The sequence below is a fragment of the Macrobrachium rosenbergii genome, chromosome 19 (genome assembly GCF_040412425.1).
Source record: "Macrobrachium rosenbergii isolate ZJJX-2024 chromosome 19, ASM4041242v1, whole genome shotgun sequence".
NCBI lineage: Eukaryota > Metazoa > Arthropoda > Malacostraca > Decapoda > Palaemonidae > Macrobrachium > Macrobrachium rosenbergii.
Genome location: NC_089759.1, coordinates 4,051,694 through 4,074,156, shown reverse-complemented (window position 1 = coordinate 4,074,156; position 22,463 = coordinate 4,051,694). Strand labels below are relative to the sequence as shown.

The window sequence follows — 22,463 nt, the reverse complement described above, 5'->3', positions numbered from 1 at the left end:
AATGCACGTATGTATGTATGTATTTAAATATCACGGTCCCTACCAATGTCTGTAAGTATTTAAATCCAACTACTCCTACTAATGTATGTATGTATGTATGTATGTATGTATGTATGTATGTATGTATGTATGTATGAATTTAAATATCGCTGTTCCTACCAACGTATGTATGTATGTATGTATGTATGTATGTATGTATGTATGTATGTATGTATGTATGTATGTATTTAAATACAAGTGTTCCTATTAATATATGTATGTTTGTATGTATATATTGATTTAAATACAAATGTTCCTACCAATGTATGCATGTATGTATTTAAATCCAACTGCTCCTACCAAAGTATGTATATTTGTATGCATGTATGGATTTAAATCTCACTTTCCTACCAACTCATGTATGTATGTATATATGTATGTATGCATTTAAATCCAACTGCTCCTACTGATGTATGTATGTATTTAAATGCAAGTGTTCTTACCAGTGTATGTATGTATGTATGTATGTATGTATGTATGTATGTATGTATGTATGTATATCCCTACCAAGCCACTCGTTCTGTAATTACCCTCACGAATGAATTAACGAAAATGAACAAGCTTCTGAAAAGCCGACTCGTCTTCCGTTTGCCACCGGGTCGTGGTTAAAATTTCATGGGCCGCGGCTCATACAGCATTATACCGAGACCACCGAAAGATAGATCTATTTTCGGTGCCCTTGATTGTAGGCTGTAGCGGCTGTACAGAAAACTTATCGGCGCATTTTTACTTGATTTTTGAAGGAACGGAAAGATTATATTATGCCATTGGTTTTATTAATTATTCATTTCGGATTAAATATCTATGAGGATCCCAGTTTTGATGATAAATGTATATTTTGTTACAAGTCATTTTCGATTCAAAATATTAAGAGCAGAAAATTTTGCCAATTTTGAAATTAAAATCGTGGTCTGTATAGATTTATTTATCCTACTATTTCTTTATATTATTATTATTATTATTATTATTATTATTATTATTATTATTATTATTATTATTATTATTATTATTATTATTATTATTATTTAGAAGATAAACCCTATTCATATGGAACAAGCACACAAGCATTATTATTATTATTATTATTATTATTATTATTATTATTATTATTATTATTATTATTATTTAGAAGATAAACCCTATCCATGTGGAACAAGCACACGGGGGCCAATGACTTGAAACTCAAGCTTCCAAAGGAAGAAGTAAGGGAAGGCAGTGGAGAGTACAGAAAGAGGAGAAAAACAGATAAATTAATAAATAGTATAGGCCCCTACGAACGAATCAGACAAGAAAACTGAAGGAGTAAAGGAGAGAAATGAAAAAATGGGGAATTACTCAGAGACAATTGATAATTCATTACAATCTCTATACCATCTAACGAATTTTATTTTCGACGGAGTATTACAATACATCTCTAACAAAATAATAGTTTTCTTTTCTGATCTAATCACTTATTCAGGAGATGTTAGGTTCATTACTGTCCGGGTCATAAATGATACTAATAAATAAAATGACGGAAGCACGAAGCCGTAAATATTGACAATCCCATTTATTCTAAGATGTGAGTTTCATTTCCAGTCGAAAACTGACTATAAACAAGTAAAAAATGCGCCGAAGTTTCTTCGACGCAATCGAGTTTTCTGTCCCGTGGTGGCCTCAGCCACGGCCCGCAAAACTCTAAGCCGCGGCCCGTGAAACTCATCCACGGTCCTGTGTTGGCCTATGTTGTTGGTACCACGCTACCAGAAGCACGATTACGGCTAACTTTAAACTTAGATAAAATAAAAGCTACTGGGGTAGAGGGCTGTAGTTTGGTTTATTTGATGATTGGAGTGTGGATGAGCAACATAACAATTTGCAGCCCTCTAGCCTCATTAGTTTTTCAGATCTGAGGGCGGACAGAATAAGTGCGGAAAGAATAAAGAGTGGACGGACAGAAAAAGCCGTAACAATAGTTTCCTTTTACAGAAAACTAAAAGTGGTCATTATAACATATATCTTTCTTGAATTCCATCTCTTCAATGCCCTTCTCTTTCGCATATCAGGCTCAAAAACCAAAATGTGGCTTCGTACGAAAAGCAATAAACTTTTGTAAGCTCAGTGGTGATTTAAATAGCACAGATTCGTCTGCGTCTGACCCAGAAACTTATCGTAACCTATGTCACCGAATTCTCTGTTGTTCGAATCCGCGTCGAGACGACTTCGTTCATCGGTTAAGCGTTGAACTTAATCCTTTCTTACCATTACGGGGTAATGGTAAGAATACCACGTGACTCTTCCATATATTTCGAAGACTGTTTGGATAATAGTTTACAAACACGACAGGAACAGCTGTAAAATCGTAGGATATTTCATTGAGACGCCATTGTTGTGAATGATTATGTTTACCTGTTTCTCTCTCTCTCTCTCTCTCTCTCTCTCTCTCTCTCTCTCTCTCCTCTATATATATATATATATATATATATATATATATATATATATATGTGTGTGTGTGTGTGTGTATGTATGTATATATATATATATATATATATATATATATATATATATATATATATATATATATATATATATATATATATTACATACATTTATATATTACATATTCAGTTAACTGCTGTTCAGGTTTCTTGATTTATTTTATAGAGAGAGAGAGAGAGAGAGGTCAACACAATGTATATAAAATATTTGACATATATTTATATATACGTACGAGTATATATCAAATCTTTTATAAACATTCAATTCAGAGAGAGACAGAGTGGGGGAAGTTTTATAGATATATATGTATCTATATATTATATATTGTACAAAATCTTTTATATACACTCAGTTGACTTTTCTCTCTCTCTCTCTCTCTCTCTCTCTCTCTCTCTCTCTCTCTCTCTCTCTCTCTCTCTCTCTCTCTCTCTCTCTCTCTCTCTCTCTCTCTCTCTCTGTGAAAGGAACCTGAACAGAAGTTAACTGAATTTGTAATATAAAAGTTCGAACTCAATTACGATTATTGAGAGCTGTAATACAGCTGACACCATCGGTGAATCCATAAGGAACGCTTTGTAATCTCACAGATCAAGCTGAGATTAGCTGTTGAATTAAGGAGTAATCCTACAAGACGATAGGAAGGGGTTCGGTGTGACATTTTACGAGAGAGAGAGAGAGAGAGAGAGAGAGAGAGAGAGAGAGAGAGAGAGAGAGAGAGAGAGAGAGAGAGAGAAATGAGGGCTATATGGTAGTCGATGTAATTTGTTTTAAAGGTTTGATCCTGGGAGAGAGCGAGAGAGAGAGAGAGAGAGAGAGAGAGAGAGAGAGATGTAGGGATATGAAATTCAAATTAGTTTATTTAAAAGATTTGATCCTGAGAGAGAGAGAGAGAGAGAGAGAGAGAGAGAGAGAGAGAGAGAGAGAGAGGGAGAGAGAGAGAGAGAGAGGTGGTATATGGAATTCAGATTAATTTATTTAAAAGATTTTATCCTGAAAAGAGAGAGAGAGAGAGAGAGAGAGAGAGAGAGAGAGAGAGAGAAGGAAGGAAGGAGAAACCAGCGAGGAAAAACTCTCCCTCGATGATATTCCTCACCTAGAGAAAAACAAAACTTCCTATCACTGTAGAAAGTACCTTCTCATGCACAGGCCATACGTATCTATAATGGCAGAGTTTCTTATAGACGTGGCGTTGGCTTCTGCACTCGATTGCTAGGTTCGATAGGATGTACAGACTCCTTTTTTCGGCGGACTTCGGCCCTACAGTGCTAAGTAAGCATGATAAAAAGATGTTAAATAGGTATACGAGTACAGGAAGTCTCCTCGAGGCTTTGTGTTTTTGCCTTCGTACTCCGTGAAATACAAAGTGCAATGTTTGTTAGAGTGCTTTGACCGTGTGGGAAAAAATGGGGGAAAAGTAAGCGTTGGAGTTAAATTGACCAAAAGAGTTGAGAGAGAGAGAGAGAGAGAGAGAGAGAGAGAGAGAGAGAGAGAGATGAGGGGTATATGAAATTGAAATGAATTTATCTAAAAGATTTGATCCAGCGAGAGAGAGAGAGAGAGAGAGAGAGAGAGAGAGATAGAAATCAGGGGTATATACCGGGTGTTTCGAAATTAGAGCCCCCCTCCCCTCCACAGAACAAATGGAAAGTTATGAAGTTTTCTGCTATATCGTATCTTCAAGTACATTACTTTGAGTTTCTATTAAGCTATTTTTCATTTTACATTTCTTGTATTTCAGACTGAGTGACGGAGCTAGATACAGCCATGGCTAACGACTCGGAGGAAATCAGATGGATTGACCGAATCCGGGCTATAACCTTCAGAGAGGCCAGGGATGCTGGCGCATCCTTCATTTCACGTTCCTGGATAGCTAAATACATTAAAAGAGATGAATCCTTTGTTAAAAGAAACTGGAACAAAAATCCATATGACTGTCATCGCGAAAAGAGTGAGAATCTTGGAAGGCCTGAAGTCCTTTCTCAGGATTGGAAAGACATCATAGCTGAGGCAGTGGGTAGACCAAGAAAGTCTTCACGTAAATTGGCGCTTGAACTATAGATCGTGAGTTGAAAAAATCTGGTATCAAGCCATTTCATGTTATCAGCAAGCCCAACATCACTCAGCAACTGAGAGAAGACCGTGCATGGTTTTGTGGTTCATTTCTTAAAGATTGGGATGAAGCTGACTTTCTCCATGTTGCCGCATCAGATAAATTCTTCATTTACACAATCAGGAAGCCAAATCATAAAAATGACATCATTTGGGCTGCAAAGTTGGATGATATCAGCGATGACGTGCGCTATCACCAAGTTGTGAAATTTCCTGAATGTTTGGGAATTTTTCTCCGTTTCACAGCCAAACGGTTAATGTGGATCATCAAAGAAAAAGCACAGTCATGGAATGGCGAATACTTCAGAGAAGATCCTGAAAATGTGTTATCTGTTGAAGAAGTCACATTTTTGCATGTTAACGCACCATGTTTCAAGGCTCTTCAGACACAGGAGCTGCTTCGAAACAGTGGTATCAATTTCTTCTCGTCAAGTGAATTTCCAGGTAGCTCCCCTGACCTTAATGTGTGTGAAAACATAGGTAGTATCTTAAAGGATTGTGTTAAGGCGCACACAGTGAACTATGATGGTATACCAAGCCTGGACGACCTGCGAAGAGAGGTGACTGAAGTGCTCAGGGAAATGGAGTCTGTGTCTCAGCTTTTTTGCGATTTGCTGAAATCATACCCCTCAAGAATATCAGGCTGTGGTACAGGCAGATGGAGGCCACACAAAATATTAAATATTCAGAGAGAAACTTAAATAAATACCTGTTCTGAATTACTTTTGTTTTTGTCCATATCAGTTTTAGTTTATGCTGTAGAGGTGGGGGCTCTAATTTCGAAACACCCTGTAAAATTCAAATTGATTTACTTAAAAGATTTGATCCTGAGAGAGAGAGAGAGAGAGAGAGAGAGAGAGAGAGAGAGAGAGAGAGAGAGAGAGAGAGAGAGAGAGAGAGAAAGAGTAATAAATGTGAGGTATATGAAATTCAAATTGATTTACTTAAAAGATTTAATACAGGAAAAGAGAGAGAGAGAGAGAGAGAGAGAGAGATGTAGGGTATACGAAATTCAAATGAATTTATTTGGAAAAGATTTGATCCTGAAAAAGACAGAGAACGATTTAATATTGGATGCCAAACGTAAAACACAACTTGAATATTAAATCATACGATTTTGCAACAATAAACTGAATGAATCGGCTGACCAAACGAAATGACACTAATACAATTCTTGTAACAACAAAACCTTTCACAACTTTGGCAACTCTCATAGCACAACAAACCTGAATTTTAATCTACAATAATAATAACCAGCCATACTATTTTACCTGCCAAGGATGTGATGACGGCTTGAAAAGCCTCAACAACAGAAAAGATTCAAGAATTAGTTTTAAGGTCAGGATCTGAGTATGGTGGTGTTTGCGGATGATGTAGCTTTGACTGGTGAATGTGCAGAGAAGCTGCAGAGACTGGTAACAAATTTCACAAGCTCAAAAGGAGAATGAAGGTTGGTATCTCTGAAGTGGTTGTTTATCCCTCTCTCCTTTATGGATGTGAAGTCAGGATGTTAAATGTGAATGAATGTAGGATGAGGGAAGCTTTCCAGACAGAATTCTCTGTGTAGTATCTGTGGAGTAAGAAATGAAGGGACGACGAAGATGTAATTCAAAAGGTTAAGCAGAAGCCAATACGTGGATCAGAGATTTTTGTGGTGATCTGTACATGTGGTGAGAATGGCCAGCCATCATGACCACCAATGTCGCTATTATTATTATTATTATTATTATTATTATTATTATTATTATTATTATTATTATTATTATTATTATTATTATTATTATTATTGGAGAAGGAAATCCACAGTTATGTATATGTGCATATATTTAAAGATAAACTGCACAGATTCCTGAAAGCTATCTGTACAGTTTTATATTTAAATATACGTACATATACATAACTGTGGATTTGTTTCTCCATTTTAAGACTCATGCTACTATTATTATTATTATTAGTATTATTATTACTATTATTATTATTATTATTATTATTATTATTATTATTATTATTATTATTATTATTATTATACTTAATTTTCAGGCTTTTATGGAGCCAGTCAAACGTCATTAGCATGATAAGTAAACTCGCACAAAAAAAATTTTTTTTTTATAAAATCAAGCAAATATAAATAACATGATATAGGATGAGATAAACATTCAGACAACAGGGAAACTGCATAAATAACAGAAATGAACCGCAAACCGTGAATAAACCTCAGTAGCAAAGGTCCACTCGTTGGGGATTAAACGATGACGTCATCTCATCGACAAAAACAAAATCACGTCACCCAGAATATCATTAACTAATCATCGCTATAGATAATTACCCACTTTTAATTATGGCTTCCCCTAATGAAGCAATCGAGTTCAGTCCGATCTGTTGTGTTGCATTTTTTTTTAAAACTCGATTGAGATCAATTCATGGGTAAACAAAGTCATTTAGGGAATGAATACTGCCCTGAAATGGAAGACTGCAGTATCTGCAAATATACAAAACTGAGAAAAATTATAGATACTGTAGTTTTCCTTTGCCTTCATACTGATTTCGCAGACACTGCAAATGGGACCACCTAAATAAAGCACTAAAGAATCATTCTGAAACTGCAGTAACTTGTGTATTAGTGTTTCACAAGCCCAATAGGTGGCATATCTCAATTTTTAAAATTTTGCAGATACTGCAGGTTTCTATTTTAGGGCAGAATGTTCCTCTGGAGTTTGTTGAAGTTTAACGATTCGCGTGAATTGTTTTAAAGGAACTTTATGTTTTCGTAAATGCCATCTTAGGCTCTGAAATCTATAAACCCTCCCTTTTCAAGGGGCGAGGTATGACTTTATTCCTGGTTTTATTCAACATGATTTGTCGTCCTATTGGTCCTCAATATAAGGTAAAACTCCGTAGGGGGTACTGCCGTCAGTGCACCTCACGTGATGCACTGTAGGCATTACTAATGTTCTTTTCAGCGTCCCTCCCTAAGGCCCCTAGCTGCAACCCCTTTCATTCATTTTACTGTACCTCTATTCATATTTTCTTTCTTCCATTCTACTTTCCACCCTCTCCTAACAGCTGTTACATAGTGCAACTGCGAGGTTCTAATCCTGTTACACCTTTCAAGCCTTTTACTCTCAATTTCCATTCCGTAGATCCCAGCGCTTGGCCTTTGGCCCAAATTCTATCTTCCGAGCTGTAAGTTAATTCGTTTACTGCCTTTAATTCAGCCACTTGGCTCGTCGTCCTGTTGGCCTCAATATAAGAGGATATGAATTAGACTCATTTTAGGAAAAGAAAAAAATATGGCGACGTTTGGCGCAGTATGATTATCGAGAAACGACGGAATTGTCGCCCCAATTCTCTTCCGTTTTCATCTAATCTATCTCTTTATCAGGCTGTGTGGTAATCACAGCCATTCGAAGCATGCAATCGTGATACTTGCTTGATTTATATATATATATATTTTTTTTTTTTTCTTTAAACGTTTTGCGTGTGGATGCAGCGATCGAGTTCCGCCTGTTTATGAAACGTGAAGACGTGCTTATATACTTTTGAGGTAGGAGTGATCTGGTATTATTATTATTATTATTATTATTATTATTATTATTATTATTATTATTATTCAGAAGATAACCCCCTAATCAAATGGAATAAGTTGTTATTATTATTATTATTATTATTATTATTATTATTATTATTATTATTATTTTTTTTTTTTTTTTTTTTTTATTATTATTATTATTATTATTATTATTATTATTATTATTATTTATTATTATTATTATTATTATTATTATTATTATTCGGAAGATAAACCCCTAATCAAATGGAACAAGCCCGCGTGGGCCACTGACTTGAAATTCAAGCTTCCAAAGAATATTAAGGTGTTCATTAGAAAGAAGTAACAGAAGGTAATGGGAGATACAAAGAGATGTGATCAGAAAAGAAAAAAAAAAGATAAATAAATAAATTAGTAAATAATTAGATAAATGTATAAATAAATTAGTAAAGTACAAGGTGAACCTCTAAATAAATAAAAGACATATTAATACATTAATAAATAAATCTATAAATATATAAATAAATTTGAAAAATACAAGACGAATCTCTGTTTGTGTTTAGTTCCGCCATAACTTGGCTGATGAGTCTGCGTAGTGAAACTGATGACGTATTTCGTTCGGTACAGCTTATATAGCGGTTTGGAACGCCGTGACGTCATATTTCCGTTCATTAAAGCCACGGTTAACCTTCAAAGGTCCCATTATTATTATTATTATTATTATTATTATTATTATTATTATTATTATTATTATTATTATTATTGATGCATTTTCTAGCTTTTATTTGATTGACAAATTAAGAAAGAAAAGATCTGGACTCACTTTGATAGAGATGGCATACTTCCTCTTTTACAATTTGAGTAATCTCTCTCTCTCTCTCTCTCTCTCTCAGGAAGTGTCTATATGGTCTTTTTCGTGCATATTAGCTTATTGTGTTTTTATGTAAGGGCGGCCGACGGTGCTGGCAAATATATGTTTCTTCATCCCCTGTCAGTTAGAAAATAGCGAAAGAGAAAACTTAGGCAAAATGATATTAGAAAACAGAGATACAAAGAAATTAACAAGTGTAGAAGAGAAACAGTCAACTAAACGGGGATGGGTTATCAATGTGAGATTACAAGCGAATACCCGGTAGGGTAGGGGGGTTAATGCCTTCAGTGCATCTCATGCGGTGCACTGTAGGAATTACTTGATAAGGTTCTTTGCAGCGCCCCTCCCTAAGGCCCCTAGCTGCAAACCTCTTCCATTCCTTTTACTGTACCTCCGTTTGTGTTCTCTTTCTTCCATCTTACTTTCCACTCTCACGCAACAGTTGATTCATAGTGCAACTGCGAGGTTTTCCTCCTGTTAAGCCTTTAAAACCTTTCTATTCTCAAATTTCCTTTCAGCGCTGAATGGCTTCATAGGTCCCAGCGCTTGGCCTTTGGCCTAAATTCTACATTCTATCTAGCTACAAAGCGACTGTGTCGATTCAAATCAAGTTCAGGAAGAAGATGAATACAGGTACATTTTTATTTATTATTAAGAACGCATTTCTCTCTCTCTCTCTCTCTCTCTCTCTCTCTCTCTCTCTCTCTCTCTCTCTCCTTTTTGAACAGCAGCAAAAAAAAACCCTTTTTAGTTAAGATTCGGTTCCATCTCTTGTGGCCAGGAACGCATGTAAAATGAATTCACTGTCGATAGATAAATATGGATTTCGGGTAATCTAACGTGTCTGACAAAACCGCGATTCGCCATGGACAGAATGCAGGCGCTATCTTACAGCTTTCTCTCTTTCGAAAAAAAATTGTCGTTTCTTACGCGATATATTTAATGCAGTTCGATGAAGCTTTTTGCAAAGAGCAGGAATTAGTTATTCATGATAGAATTGACGCGGACTCATTAAATCGGAGATAAAGGAGACAATGGTGGTCTTACGGCGCTTCGGAAAGTCGATATTTAGTCGGAAATCCATGCATATGCTATCTAATCAGCGCTAGAAAATGCGTGAGTCTACTGAATAATTCATCTTACAGTAATTGCACTTAGGTATGGCCGAAAAAATTAGTGGTCTCGTTAATATTATATATATGTATGTCCAGTCCCTTGTGTGAACACCTTGCATCATCAAGAAAATTGACTGAATGTTCCGTCGATAAATTCGTCATCTGGCAGAAAGTTTCGTGAGAGTAAATACGACAATTATTCTAGAACGTACGAAGGACTTTGTAAACATTCCCCCAACAAACGAAACTCGTGAAATGTCAATTGCTGTTAGGTCTTGGACTGTCGACGGATGGTCTCTCGCTTGTCAATTTTTCATGATTTTTTTATTTTAACAGAGATCTTTCACATTCACAATTGATCCATAGATTTGCTGAACAACAGCACCAATTATGCAGTAAATGTGCCTCGCTGTCGAACTTCTTCGTTCCAGAGGTCCTTTATTTCTCACACCTTTGGACTGTGGAACAGTCTCCCTGGGAATGTCGTGCAATTGGAAATTCAGAAGTTCAAGCGAAGATGTAATGCATTACTACCCTATTGCAGTTCTCCTTGTATTTGAATAATTTACTTACATTTTTATCTCTTCATTTATTGATTTGTTTATTTATTTTTCTTTTTTGATAAGCGATCTCTACTTTCTGTATGGCTCTTTACCTTCTGTTACTTGTTTCTAATGAACGCCATATTGTTTGGAAGCCTGAATTTCAAGTCAGTGGCCCTTTGGTTGTGTTGTTCCATATGAACAGGCTTCATACTCTGAGTAATAATAATAATAATAATAATAATAATAATAATAATAATAATAATAATAATAATAATAATAATAATAATAATATATTGAAAACAGAGGCGTAGTCAAAAATACATTCTACGGGTTTAGCAACCCAAAGTTCAATTACAGGCTCCGGCTGACCAAGCCTTTAGCATCAAATTTACCCCATACCTGTTTGCTTAATTTCATGCAAGTAATTTTCTCTTAAGTACCCATGTTTAGTACATAAATCTCTCATTTTTAATTTGCTATTTTCCTCAGTTTTATAATATTTCGTGTCTGATAACGACCCTTTTATGCTATTAAAATCTCGCCAAGTTGGAGTACTAATGCTGAAAGACTTTAAAGATTAACCAGTTTATAAATATTTTCCAAAATAAGTTGTTAAAATTGAATGGACATGATGTTAGCAGACATGGCTGTCTCCCTCATATGCTTATGCATAATCGAAATCTTTTACGTAATTAATGACTTCAACAGAATTATCATGATAATATTTTCCAGTTCGTTAATTACCTGAACGCCTGTTGTACCCATGGTGCCTTTTTATAGGGTGCTCGTTCCTGCCCAAATTTTAAAAAATATAGAATTATGTGGAAATATATGTCTATATGTACGGTTTTGTCACTTATACATACGTGGCATTTTTCTGCTCACAAATTTCAAGCCACAAGTATCACTTAACATCGAATTCGCTACACCTTGGGAAAAACTCACATCTGAGAGGAATTATAATTCATAATTGCATCTGCCCCTGTAAGGTTCGAATCCTGGCAGAGGTAGATGCAATTATAGATTATAAATCCCTCTTGGGTCATTTATTCACAAGGTATAATGGATTCGATATCAAGATATATGTGTGGCTTAATATTTATGAGTATATTTGTACGCATGCAAGAAGACGTATGATTGCCTATACCATCTAAAAAAGACCACTTACTGATAAAACTCAGTTAATTCAAAGCCCATACTAGGGTTGTGATCAACACAGACAAGAAATGTGCGCATTGTGACTGTTTAGGGAACGGAGATCCTGCCTTGCTATGGCAAAAAAGTCGTCGATATCTAGAAGCTATGAGAAAATGGATACTGGAGAGAGAGAGAGAGAGAGAGAGAGAGAGAGAGAGAGAGAGAGAGAGAGAGAGAGAGAGAGAGAACTACCGGTAATTGGTGATTTGTGCAAATTCTTCAGAAAATTTCAGTACATGGTACTATACGTTTCTGAAGCTATTTCTGCCAAAAGTACATTGTACAAATCACAGGATTCTTCATTGAGTGCAAATGTTGCTTTTATTTTAAGTAAATAAAAGAAGGCCTGTTTTGTGGTATAAGATGTGGTACCTACAGACTAAAATCTGAAAATTCAGCATAGGCAATTTCAAAGCATAAGGACTCTTATAAAAACCAGTTATTTGACGAGCAGGCTTTATATATTAAACAATATAAACAGGATATATGACAATACCTTGCATATGCTTATATATATATATATATATATATATATATATATATATATATATATATATATATATATATATATATATATATATATATATATATATATATATATATATATATATATATATATATATATATATATATATATATATATATATATATGTGTGTGTGTGTGTGTGTGTGTGTGTGTGTGAGCTAATGCCCTTTGTACCCACGCATGCGCACATATAAACGTACACACCTGGATAAGTATAACCTGTGCCCTGGAGCATTTACCGAATAAGCTCAAATATTTTATCCATACATGTGTAAAGAGACAAAAAAAACTTTGGTTTCTCATTAGAAAGGAGATAAACCATAAATACTGAAATGTAGATTAAGAGTAGAAAGAACTGAAGCAAAATTATAAGTAAGGGCGTACAGAGAAAGTTTATAAAATCTTAAATATTAAAATAAGGCGATCAGAGAAAATCCTTGGAATAGTGGCGATTCTCCGGAATGTTCTCACTGGGAAGGATTCTACAAAGGTTTTAACTTTCCTATCTTAGCTTTCCTTTTCCCTTGTTGATGAGAATCACTCTCAGGTGATTTCTTTCTTTCATTTGATTCTCATCGCACTGTCAAAAACCTGACTGAGAATCTGCCCCCTTCTCAGGACTAAATACAAGTCGTGACTCGGGAACCTAAGTCAAATTATTATTATTATTATTATTATTATTATTATTATTATTATTATTATTATTATTATTATTATTATTATTATTATTATTATCCAGAAGATGAACCCTATTCATATGGAACAAGCCCACCACAGGGGCCATTGACTTGAAATTCAAGCTTCCAAAGAATATTAAGGTGTTCATTAGAAAGAAGTAACAGAATTTGAAGGGAAATACAGGAAGAAGAGAACGGTTGTCTTTAGAAAAGAAAAAATAAATTAGCAAATTAATAAATAAATTGATAAATAGGTAAAAGCACGGGACACAAACCTCAGTCGCAATCCCACAGAAACTCACACACACAAACGCACAAACGCATGCAAGACGAACAAACATGACCTATTGCAATAAGCATTTCCTTGACGAAGGCCGCAAGTCACGTTAGGGGAAAAGAGAGAGAGAGAGAGAGAGAGAGAGAGAGAGAGAGAGAGAGAGAGAGAGAGAGAGAGAGAGAGAGAGAATTTCTACTCATACAGCATGCTAAAATTTAGTAAAGGTTGAGTTTTTTAATGTTACCACAGAGAGAGAGAGAGAGAGAGAGAGAGAGAGAGAGAGAGAGAGAGAGAGAGAGAGAGAGTTTATGCACAGTGCGATCCCATTACCTGATCATTGCGTGTTTGAAGTAATGTTTGCATACGTTAGGTTTAACATTCGTGTCGATAATTAGACTCTGCGATGTATTTGCCTGAGCAGGAAAATGAATTACATGCGGAAGAAGATCTCTCTCTCTCTCTCTCTCTCTCTCTCTCATTTTCTGATACTTCACAATGTCACCTATACTACACTTGCAGAAATTCTCTCTCTCTCTCTCTCTCTCTCTCTCTCTCTCTCTCTCTCTCATTGATATCTGCTCTCTACGCATAAATTCCACATAATCTTTGAGAATTCTTTAACATTCGAATTCAGCTTGTAATAATAATAATAATAATAATAATAATAATAATAATAATAATAATAATAATAATTTAGCCACTGTCATTGATTACTAAGCATTGCATACCACCCCTGTAAATCTACGTTTTATCTAAAACAAATTATTAATTATTATTCAAAAATAATCATTTGATATTGACCAAAAAATGTTTCTGTATTTAAATTGATTCTGCTTCTATATCAAATTATTCCCAGGTGTACTTGAGATGTAAGAATGTTGTAAATAATGTTTTTTAATGTTTTTTTTTTATATTTCACAAGATAACGTTCTACACTACCCTAATACTATTCTCCTTGCATTGTAATACATCCTTATCTATTTATTAATTAGTAACGTAATTTTTCTTTTTTGATAAGTGGGATCTCTTCTTTCTTCCTAATGAGCGCTATAATATTCTTTGGAAGCTTGAATTTCAAGTCAGTGGCCCCTCTGGTGGGCTTGTTCCATATCTGTAGGGTTCACCTTCTGAATAATAATAATAATAATAATAATAATAATAATAATAATAATAATAATAATAATTGGAAGCTTGAATTTCAAGTCAATGGCCCCTGTGATGGGCTTGATCCATATTGATAGGGTGCACCTTCTGAGTAATAATAATAATAATAATAATAATAATAATAATAATAATAATAATAATAATAATAATAATAATAATAACTGGAAGCTTGAATTTCAAGTCAATGGCCCCTGTGATGCGCTTGTTCCATATTTATAGGGTTCATCTTCTGAATAATAATAATAATAATAATAATAATAATAATAATAATAATAATGATGTACTGTCAAGAAACACTGTGGACACAGTTCCTGTCGCCGAGTAAATAGAACAATCGGATAAAATGCAAAAGATTTCTTCTGACGACCTCAAGTGACAGTTGAAGTTCAAGTCATGCACCTCGACTAGCGTTCCAGATTCGACAACACTAATAAAAGTGGCTCCGAAATAATAGCTGGGAGCCTTATTCAAATGGCGAGAGAGAGGTGCTCCATTACGTTAGAAATATGACGCGGCTGATGACACACACACGCTCGCCAGAGAGAGAGAGAGAGAGAGAGAGATTAAATCAAATTTAGCCTCGAGTGAGTTATTTAGACGAGATTTGTCTTAATGGACCTCAAATCTTCATTCCAAAAAGCCAGTAGCAGAGAGAGAGAGAGAGAGAGAGAGAGAGAGAGAGAGAGAGAGAGAGAGAGAGAGAGAGAGAGGGAGGGATTTAGTGGTGGCAAAAGCCATAAAGCTTGGAAGTGTCTGCATTACGTCAAGGAGACCTACCATTGTGCGAAAGGAGGTGGCTATTACTGGTTTCTTCTAAGTCATCGCGTTCCTCTTCTTCTTCTTCTTCTTCTTCTTCTTCTTCTTCTTCTCCTTCCTCTTCTTCTTCTTCCTCGTCATCCTCTAAAGCCTCGTCTTCGTCGTGGCCGAGGGGATGATGAGGCCGCCCCTGGTGGTGGTGTTGCCGGTGTTGGAGGTGGTGGTGTAGATTCCGGCGGTGGAGGTCGTGGATTTGGTGGAGATCGGGGATTTGATGGAGATGGTGTTGGTGATGGTGTTGGTGTTGGTGATCTCTGGTTGTGCCGTTCCCGCCCTGGACCTTCTGGCTCAAGATGTCGCCGATCATGAAGGACGAAGGCGCGCGCACCAGGTGCTGTAGGCCTAAGGGCAGTGACGTTATCATACCCTGAGGCCCTGAGGGAGGAGGAACGTTGTCGAGTTGTTGGTGGGGTATTTGAGGAGGAGGGGGAGGAAGAGGCGGATGGGAGGGAGAAGGAGAGGAAGGAGGAGGAGACGGATGCTTCAAGGGCGCCCCCGACCCCTTCAGTTTATCGGGAGAAACTTCTTCGTGATTGACTCTTGGTACCCTGAGATCCGTAGGTTGGTCTTGAGCTCCGGGTGAGGGGGCGGGGGATATGCCCCCTCCTTCCTCCATGTTGGTCATGGGTTCAATCTCTCTCTCTCTCTCTCTCTCCCTCTCTCTCTCTCTCTCTCTCTCTCTCTCTCTCTCTCTCTCTCTCTCTCTCTCTCTCACACTAACACAGACACAGTTTATATAAACGGTTGGTTCTTCTGGGAGCAATAGGTCTAGCAAGGCATCATCACTGTAGTAGACTCATAGCGGTCCTCACGAAGAAACTTCCACGGGAAAACTTCGACAAAATCTCAAGTTCACTTCACGGAAACGAGTTCCCTCTTTCACCAAATCGTAAAAATAACCATTCACGAAAACCCAGGGGATCCGCAACAAACAAGGAGTCTTCTTCAAAGTTCCACGCGCTTGGAACCCAAAAAACTATAGACAAGCAACTTGATAAACAAGCTAGACCGTCAACCACGTGTGTTTGCACTTCGGGAGGTCCTGGAAACCCCTTCGCCACCACCGTCAGCAGAAGACTGCCGCCGCTGCTGCCTTCTGCTGCTGCCGAAGCCTTTCTTTCGAATGCCGCCGCCGCCGTTTGTCGTCGACGACGTTTTCGTCGCCGACTTCGCCGTTGCCGGCAGCGCCACCTGCTGGAGAGAGAGAGAGAGAGAGAGAGAGAGAGAGAGAGAGAGAGAGAGCGGGGAGCTGGGTGGGTTGTATAGGGAGTCAGTTCCTTCCTTCTCGTCTCCTCCGACTTCTTGGGACTTGTTGTTGTTGTCGTTATGCTTCTTCTTCTTCTTCTTCTTCTTCTTTCTCTTCTCCTTCGTCTTCTTCTTCTTCTTCCTCTTCCTCAGCGGCTGCGGCGACCGGGGACGACCGTCTCGCAACGCGCCCGAGGTGCAAACTGGGAGCAAGCTGAGGTAATAATAGAATGATAATGACAAACGGCTCCGCTACCCGCTGTAATTCCCATGTATCATTGGTGGCGTGACTGAGGTTGGCTGGAAGGACCCCGGGAACACACTCACTCACTCTCCAATCTCAGCGCCTCACACACACACACACATACACGGACTGGAAGACTGTTGAGGAGGAGGAGGAGGAGGAGGTAGGAGGAGGAGGAGGTAGGAGGAGAGAGGAGAGAGGGAAGGGGAATGGGAGGTGCCGATGAATAGGCAGCTCGACCGCTGTATGAGTCCTCCCTCCCCTCTTGTCTTGCTTTATTGTTTATTCCTCTCTCTCTCTCTTTTCTCTCTCTCTCTCTTATATTTATATATATATATATATATATATATATATATATATATATATATATATATATATATATATATATATATATATATATATATATATATATATATTTATTTATATATATATATATATATATATATATATATATATATATATATATATATATATATATATATATATATACTTGACTATCAGTCTATCTTGCTATAAAGTTTTAATTTCATTATTTTATGTATTAATGGCTCCTTAGGTCTTGTCAGTAAATATGACGTGTCGTCACGTTCTCTCTCTCTCTCTCTCTCTCTCTCTCTCTCTCTCTCTCTCTCTCTCTCTCTCTCTCTCTCCTTCCCCTGTCCAAGTATCAGGTGCCATAACGCTCGTAATGGCATTCCTTAATATTTATTACTCATTGCTGTGTCCTTTGTCCTGCTGAAAAAATTTACATTAGCTTCTCTCTCTCTCTCTCTCTCTCTCTCTCTCTCTCTCTCTCTCTCTCTTCTTCTCTCTCTTGTTTTACATTTAACTATGGGTATATCAATATGGTTTTTAATATCTCTCTCTCTCTCTCTCTCTCTCTCTCTCTCTCTCTCTCTCTCTCTCTCTCTCTCTCTTCTCTCTCTCTCTCTCTCTCTCTCTCTCTGTTTTACATTCTACTATGGGTATAGCAATATGGTCTATCTCTCTCTCTCTCTCTCTCTCTCTCTCTCTCTCTCTCTCTCTCTCTCTTGAAAAATTTACTATGGTTATATCAATATGGTTTTTGAATCTCTCTCTCTCTCTCTCTCTCTCTCTCTCTCTCTCTCTCTCTCTCTCTCTCTCTCTCAATACTGCCGACTTCAGCTAGGATCGACAGTTTCTGGAATTATGTAGCGCTGACCGAGTCGATCCGTCGATTAAGTAATGACGCGGCAGCCCTTAATTGAAGTTAAAAGCGGGAATAGAAGTTGCTTTATTTTCACGACTGTCGTGGCGTTGATTAACAAAGGGCAGTTCGCGACCCTTGATAATCTTTTGTTCCTGAGTGGGCGTTGGTCTTTTAATCACAATGTTATTATTATTATTATTATTATTATTATTATTATTATTATTATTATTATTATTATTATTATTATTATTATTATTATTATTATCAGTCTTTGGTAGAAAATTCCCACAAACGGAATACCCATTTATAAAACAAAAGAACAGTATAAATATTCTTAATTCGAACCCCGACCCCCCATCTAATCAAGATCTATTTCAATTGTCAGCTTTCTTAAGGGTATTTATTGAACAACTGAACACTGAGGAACCATTCCTATTCTGATTTGAACATTGCTTCAATCTCTCTACAATTCTGTGATTCTCAAGCAGGAGGGGGAAGTTACCCCCTAGGGGGGGAATTTCAGAGTTTCAGAGAGGGGGGGAGGGAATTGTGACCAAGGATTTTTAGTATTATATGCATATTATTTGGAATGCCCCTTTTGAGGCAGACAATTTTGGAAGGGGGGGATAATGAAATTCTGTGCTTCCTTCTTGGAAAAAAAAGTTATTTAAGTTGCTTTTGCCACATGTATCTTGTACCCGACAAAGGGACGCCAGAATATTCTTGCCTTCAAAAATTATTTTATATCTGTAACTGTTATTTTATATCAGCAGCTGTTATTTTATATCCGTAGCTGTTGTTTTATATCCACAGCTGTTATTTTATATCCACAGCTGTCATTTTATATCCGTAGCTTTTTTTAATATCCGCAGCTGTTATTTTATATCCGCAACAGTTATTTTATACCCGTAGCTGTTATTTTATATCCACAGCAGTTTTTTTCTATCCGTAGCTGTTGTTTAAATCCATAGCTGTTACTTTACATCCACCGCTGTTATTTTACATCCACAGCTGTTTTTATGTCTGCAGCTATTGCTGTATATCCGTAGCTGTGATTTTACATCCGCAGCTGTTATTTTACATCTGCAGTTGTTATTTTGTATCCACGGCTGTTATTTTACATCTTACATCATCAGCTGTTATTTTATATCAGCAGCTGTTATTTTATATCCGTAGCTGTTATTTTATGTCCGCAGTTGTTATTTTATATCTGCAGCTGTTATGTTATATCTGCAACTGTTATTTTATATCCGCAGCTGTTATTTTATATCCAAAGCTGCCATGCTTCAGCACTGTAAATAAAAGGGAAATGAATGAGATGAGTAAAAAAAACTCGGGAATAAGAAATTGAATATTCTTAAGTACATTATTTTCCATTTTGGTTTTCAGATTAAATGTACATTTTCAAGCTTCATTTGTTCTTTAGAAAGGGTTTCGTGAATAATAATAATAATAATAATAATAATAATAATAATAATAATAATAATAATATTATTATTATTATTATTATTATTATTATTATTATTATTATTATTATTATTATTATTATTATTATTATTATTATTAATACAAAGGTTAATCATTCTGATGATGATGATTTAGTTTGATCTTGTAAATCAAGAAATAGATATTTTTAACTCCACGTATCTGTCATAGCTTTCGTTTTTAATGGGATCATGGTCAACATTTTACAATACATTTTTACAAGTTATACATTTTTATGCATTTAAACATTTTTACAAGTTATACAACAAGATGACCATCCTAAAAAAATTCATCTAGATATACCAAGCGTGTTGAAGGTGTACCATAACTCATATCAGTATTTAGCCTTCATGAGAGAAAGCTAAGACATATTATGAAACAAGTAAAAAATGAGCCGGAGTTTCTTCGGCGCAATCGAGTTTTCTGTATGAGCCGCGGCCCATGAAGCTTTCAGCCACGGCGTTGCCAGACGCACGATCATGACTAACTTTAACCTTGAATAAAATAAACACTACTGAGGCTAAAGAGCTGCAATTTGTCATGTTTGATCCTTGGAGGGTGGATGATCAACATACCAATTTGCAGCCCTCTAGCCTCAGTAGTTTTTAAGATCTGAGGGCGGACAGAAAAAGTGCGGACGGACAGACAAATAGCCATCTCAATAGTTGTCTTTTACAGAAAACTAATAAAAACCGAATTGACAAATAGATAATATTTTAAGTTTTTATTGATACTTGCAAAATACTAACAAAGAGATTTCTACGCGAGAAAGTCAAGAATTTAAACGAACTGGGTTTGTAATGGAGACGAACTTTATGTCGTATAGAAATTGCCTGTGTTTTCAACAGACGAGACAAACCTGTAGTTACAGTGTCTTTATAGACTTTCATTCTGTCTGTGGTCGAACTCTTTCTTTCCACTCTGTGTATGTTTACCCAACCTGAGATCTACGTAATGGTCCTGTTTATAAATCAATAAAGAAAATATAAACGAGTTCTCTCTCTCTCTCTCTCTCTCTCTCTCTCTCTCTCTCTCTCTCTCTCTCTCTGTACCTTCTTGGCGATCTTCCTCCTTCGCATCTACCGAGATTATTATGCGGTGTTGACAATAATAGCGATTACCTCCTTCAATTGTCATAAGCCCCGCCCAGTGGGCGGGTCTTGGCAATGCGCTCGCCCCGTCCTCCCCTCTGATTGGCCCGGTCCCCGTCGACGTCACCATTTCAATCTCCGTCCCTCCATTGGCCGAGATCTGAAGAGGTCCTTTGGCAACTCGGCGCGTGATTGGCCCGGCGCTCGACGACGTCACCAGATTGTTTTCCGTACGTTTAGCCATCGAGAAGAATGATCACGTGACGTCACTAAGTAGGTCCCATAAGAGAGAGAGAGAGAGAGAGAGAGAGAGAGAGAGAGAGAGAGAGAGAGAGAGGGAGGAATGGTCGAGGGAGGAAGGGGTACGGGGTGGGCCAACCCAGTTCCGTCCCCAAAATTGGTCTCTTGGTCGATCGACCGTAATGGTTTGCTGAAATAGTTCGTCGCTGTTTATTTACACTTTTATGGTTTGGGTAAATAAGTAAACAGTTGAGGAACAGTTGCTCCCTTGTAAATTAAATCTGAGCTTCAGGCGGCTAATAATTTATTGATATTTTTAACTGGTTGTTTATGGAATTTAACAGTTAATATTTTTTCCTTTTCTAATAACTGATCTGTTCTTTCTGTATTTCCCATTACCTTCTGTTACTTCTTTCTAATGAACACCATATTCTTTGGTAGCTTGAATTTCTTATTTATTCTATTAACTACTGTACTTATTTATTGAATTTACCAATCTAAATTTCTTCTTTTAAAACAACTGATTTCTCCTTTCTGTATTTCCCATTACCTCCCCTTACTTCTTTCTAATGTACCCCATAATCTTCTTTGGAAGCTTGCATTTCTTATTTATTTCATTAACTATTATGTATGGAATTTATTAATTTGTATATTTTTTCTTTTAAAATAACTGATCTCTTCTTTCTGTATTTCCGTTTAGCTTCTGTTACTTCTTTCTAATGAACACCATAATATCCTTTGGAAGCTTGCATTTCAAGATAGTGGTCCCTTTGGTGTGTTTGTTCCGTATGAATAGGGTTCATCTGAATAATAATAATAATAATAATAATAATAATAATAATAATAATAATAATAATAATAATAATAATAATAATTAGTTTTGATCTATACTAAACTAATCGATTCTCCTTTAGCAAGGAGCGGAGTCTACAGACTTCAGAGTTAGACTTTCTGTATTATAGGGCTTAGATTCGTTCTCATTTCTTTCATGTTAGTGTTCTTTTTCTAGATGAAAGATTAGGAAAGAAGAAATTTTAACATTCTCTCTCTCTCTCTCTCTCTCTCTCTCTCTCTCTCTCTCTCTCTCTCTCTCTCTCTCTCTCTCTCTCTCTCTTATACACGCACAAACACGCACACACACGTACTAGCCACTACAATAAATTTATTAATATTTTTCCTGTCTTAACTCATAACTTTAGATGCCACACCTCTGCCTGACATTACATACACACACACACACAAACACGCAGATATTCCTTCGTCAATGGTTTGGAAATAAAGTCGAAACCGGTCAGGACCTACATCCCATCGCTTATTTTTCACTTGCGGTAATGTGTGATAATTTAATCACGTACAAAAGTGATTATAATCATATATATACATTATATATATATATATATATATATATATATATATATATATATATATATATATATATATATATATATATATATATATATATTTATATGTATATTATATAAATATATACTTATTGTATATGCATGTATACATGTATGTATACATATTTATATAGCCTAACCGTAAATGTACATTTTTTAACTGTAATTTTTCCCTTTTGGCAGATCTTATTGATTTCTTTGTATCAATCTGCATAGCACTAGAGAA

At 36.3% G+C, this 22,463-nt stretch overlaps 1 protein-coding gene across 1 annotated transcript in view; it reads right to left on the bottom strand.

Moving 5' to 3' along the window:
• The window catches only part of LOC136848572 (barH-like 2 homeobox protein), a 79,195-nt gene extending 62,300 nt beyond the window's left edge, over positions 1-16,895 (bottom strand). Inside the window, exon 1 of the mRNA XM_067120860.1 lies at positions 15,323-16,895. Within this exon, the coding sequence (XP_066976961.1) occupies positions 15,323-15,986 (664 nt within the window). The 5' untranslated portion in view covers positions 15,987-16,895. The remainder of the gene's footprint in view (positions 1-15,322) is intronic.
• Between the last annotated feature and the right edge of the window lie 5,568 nt (positions 16,896-22,463).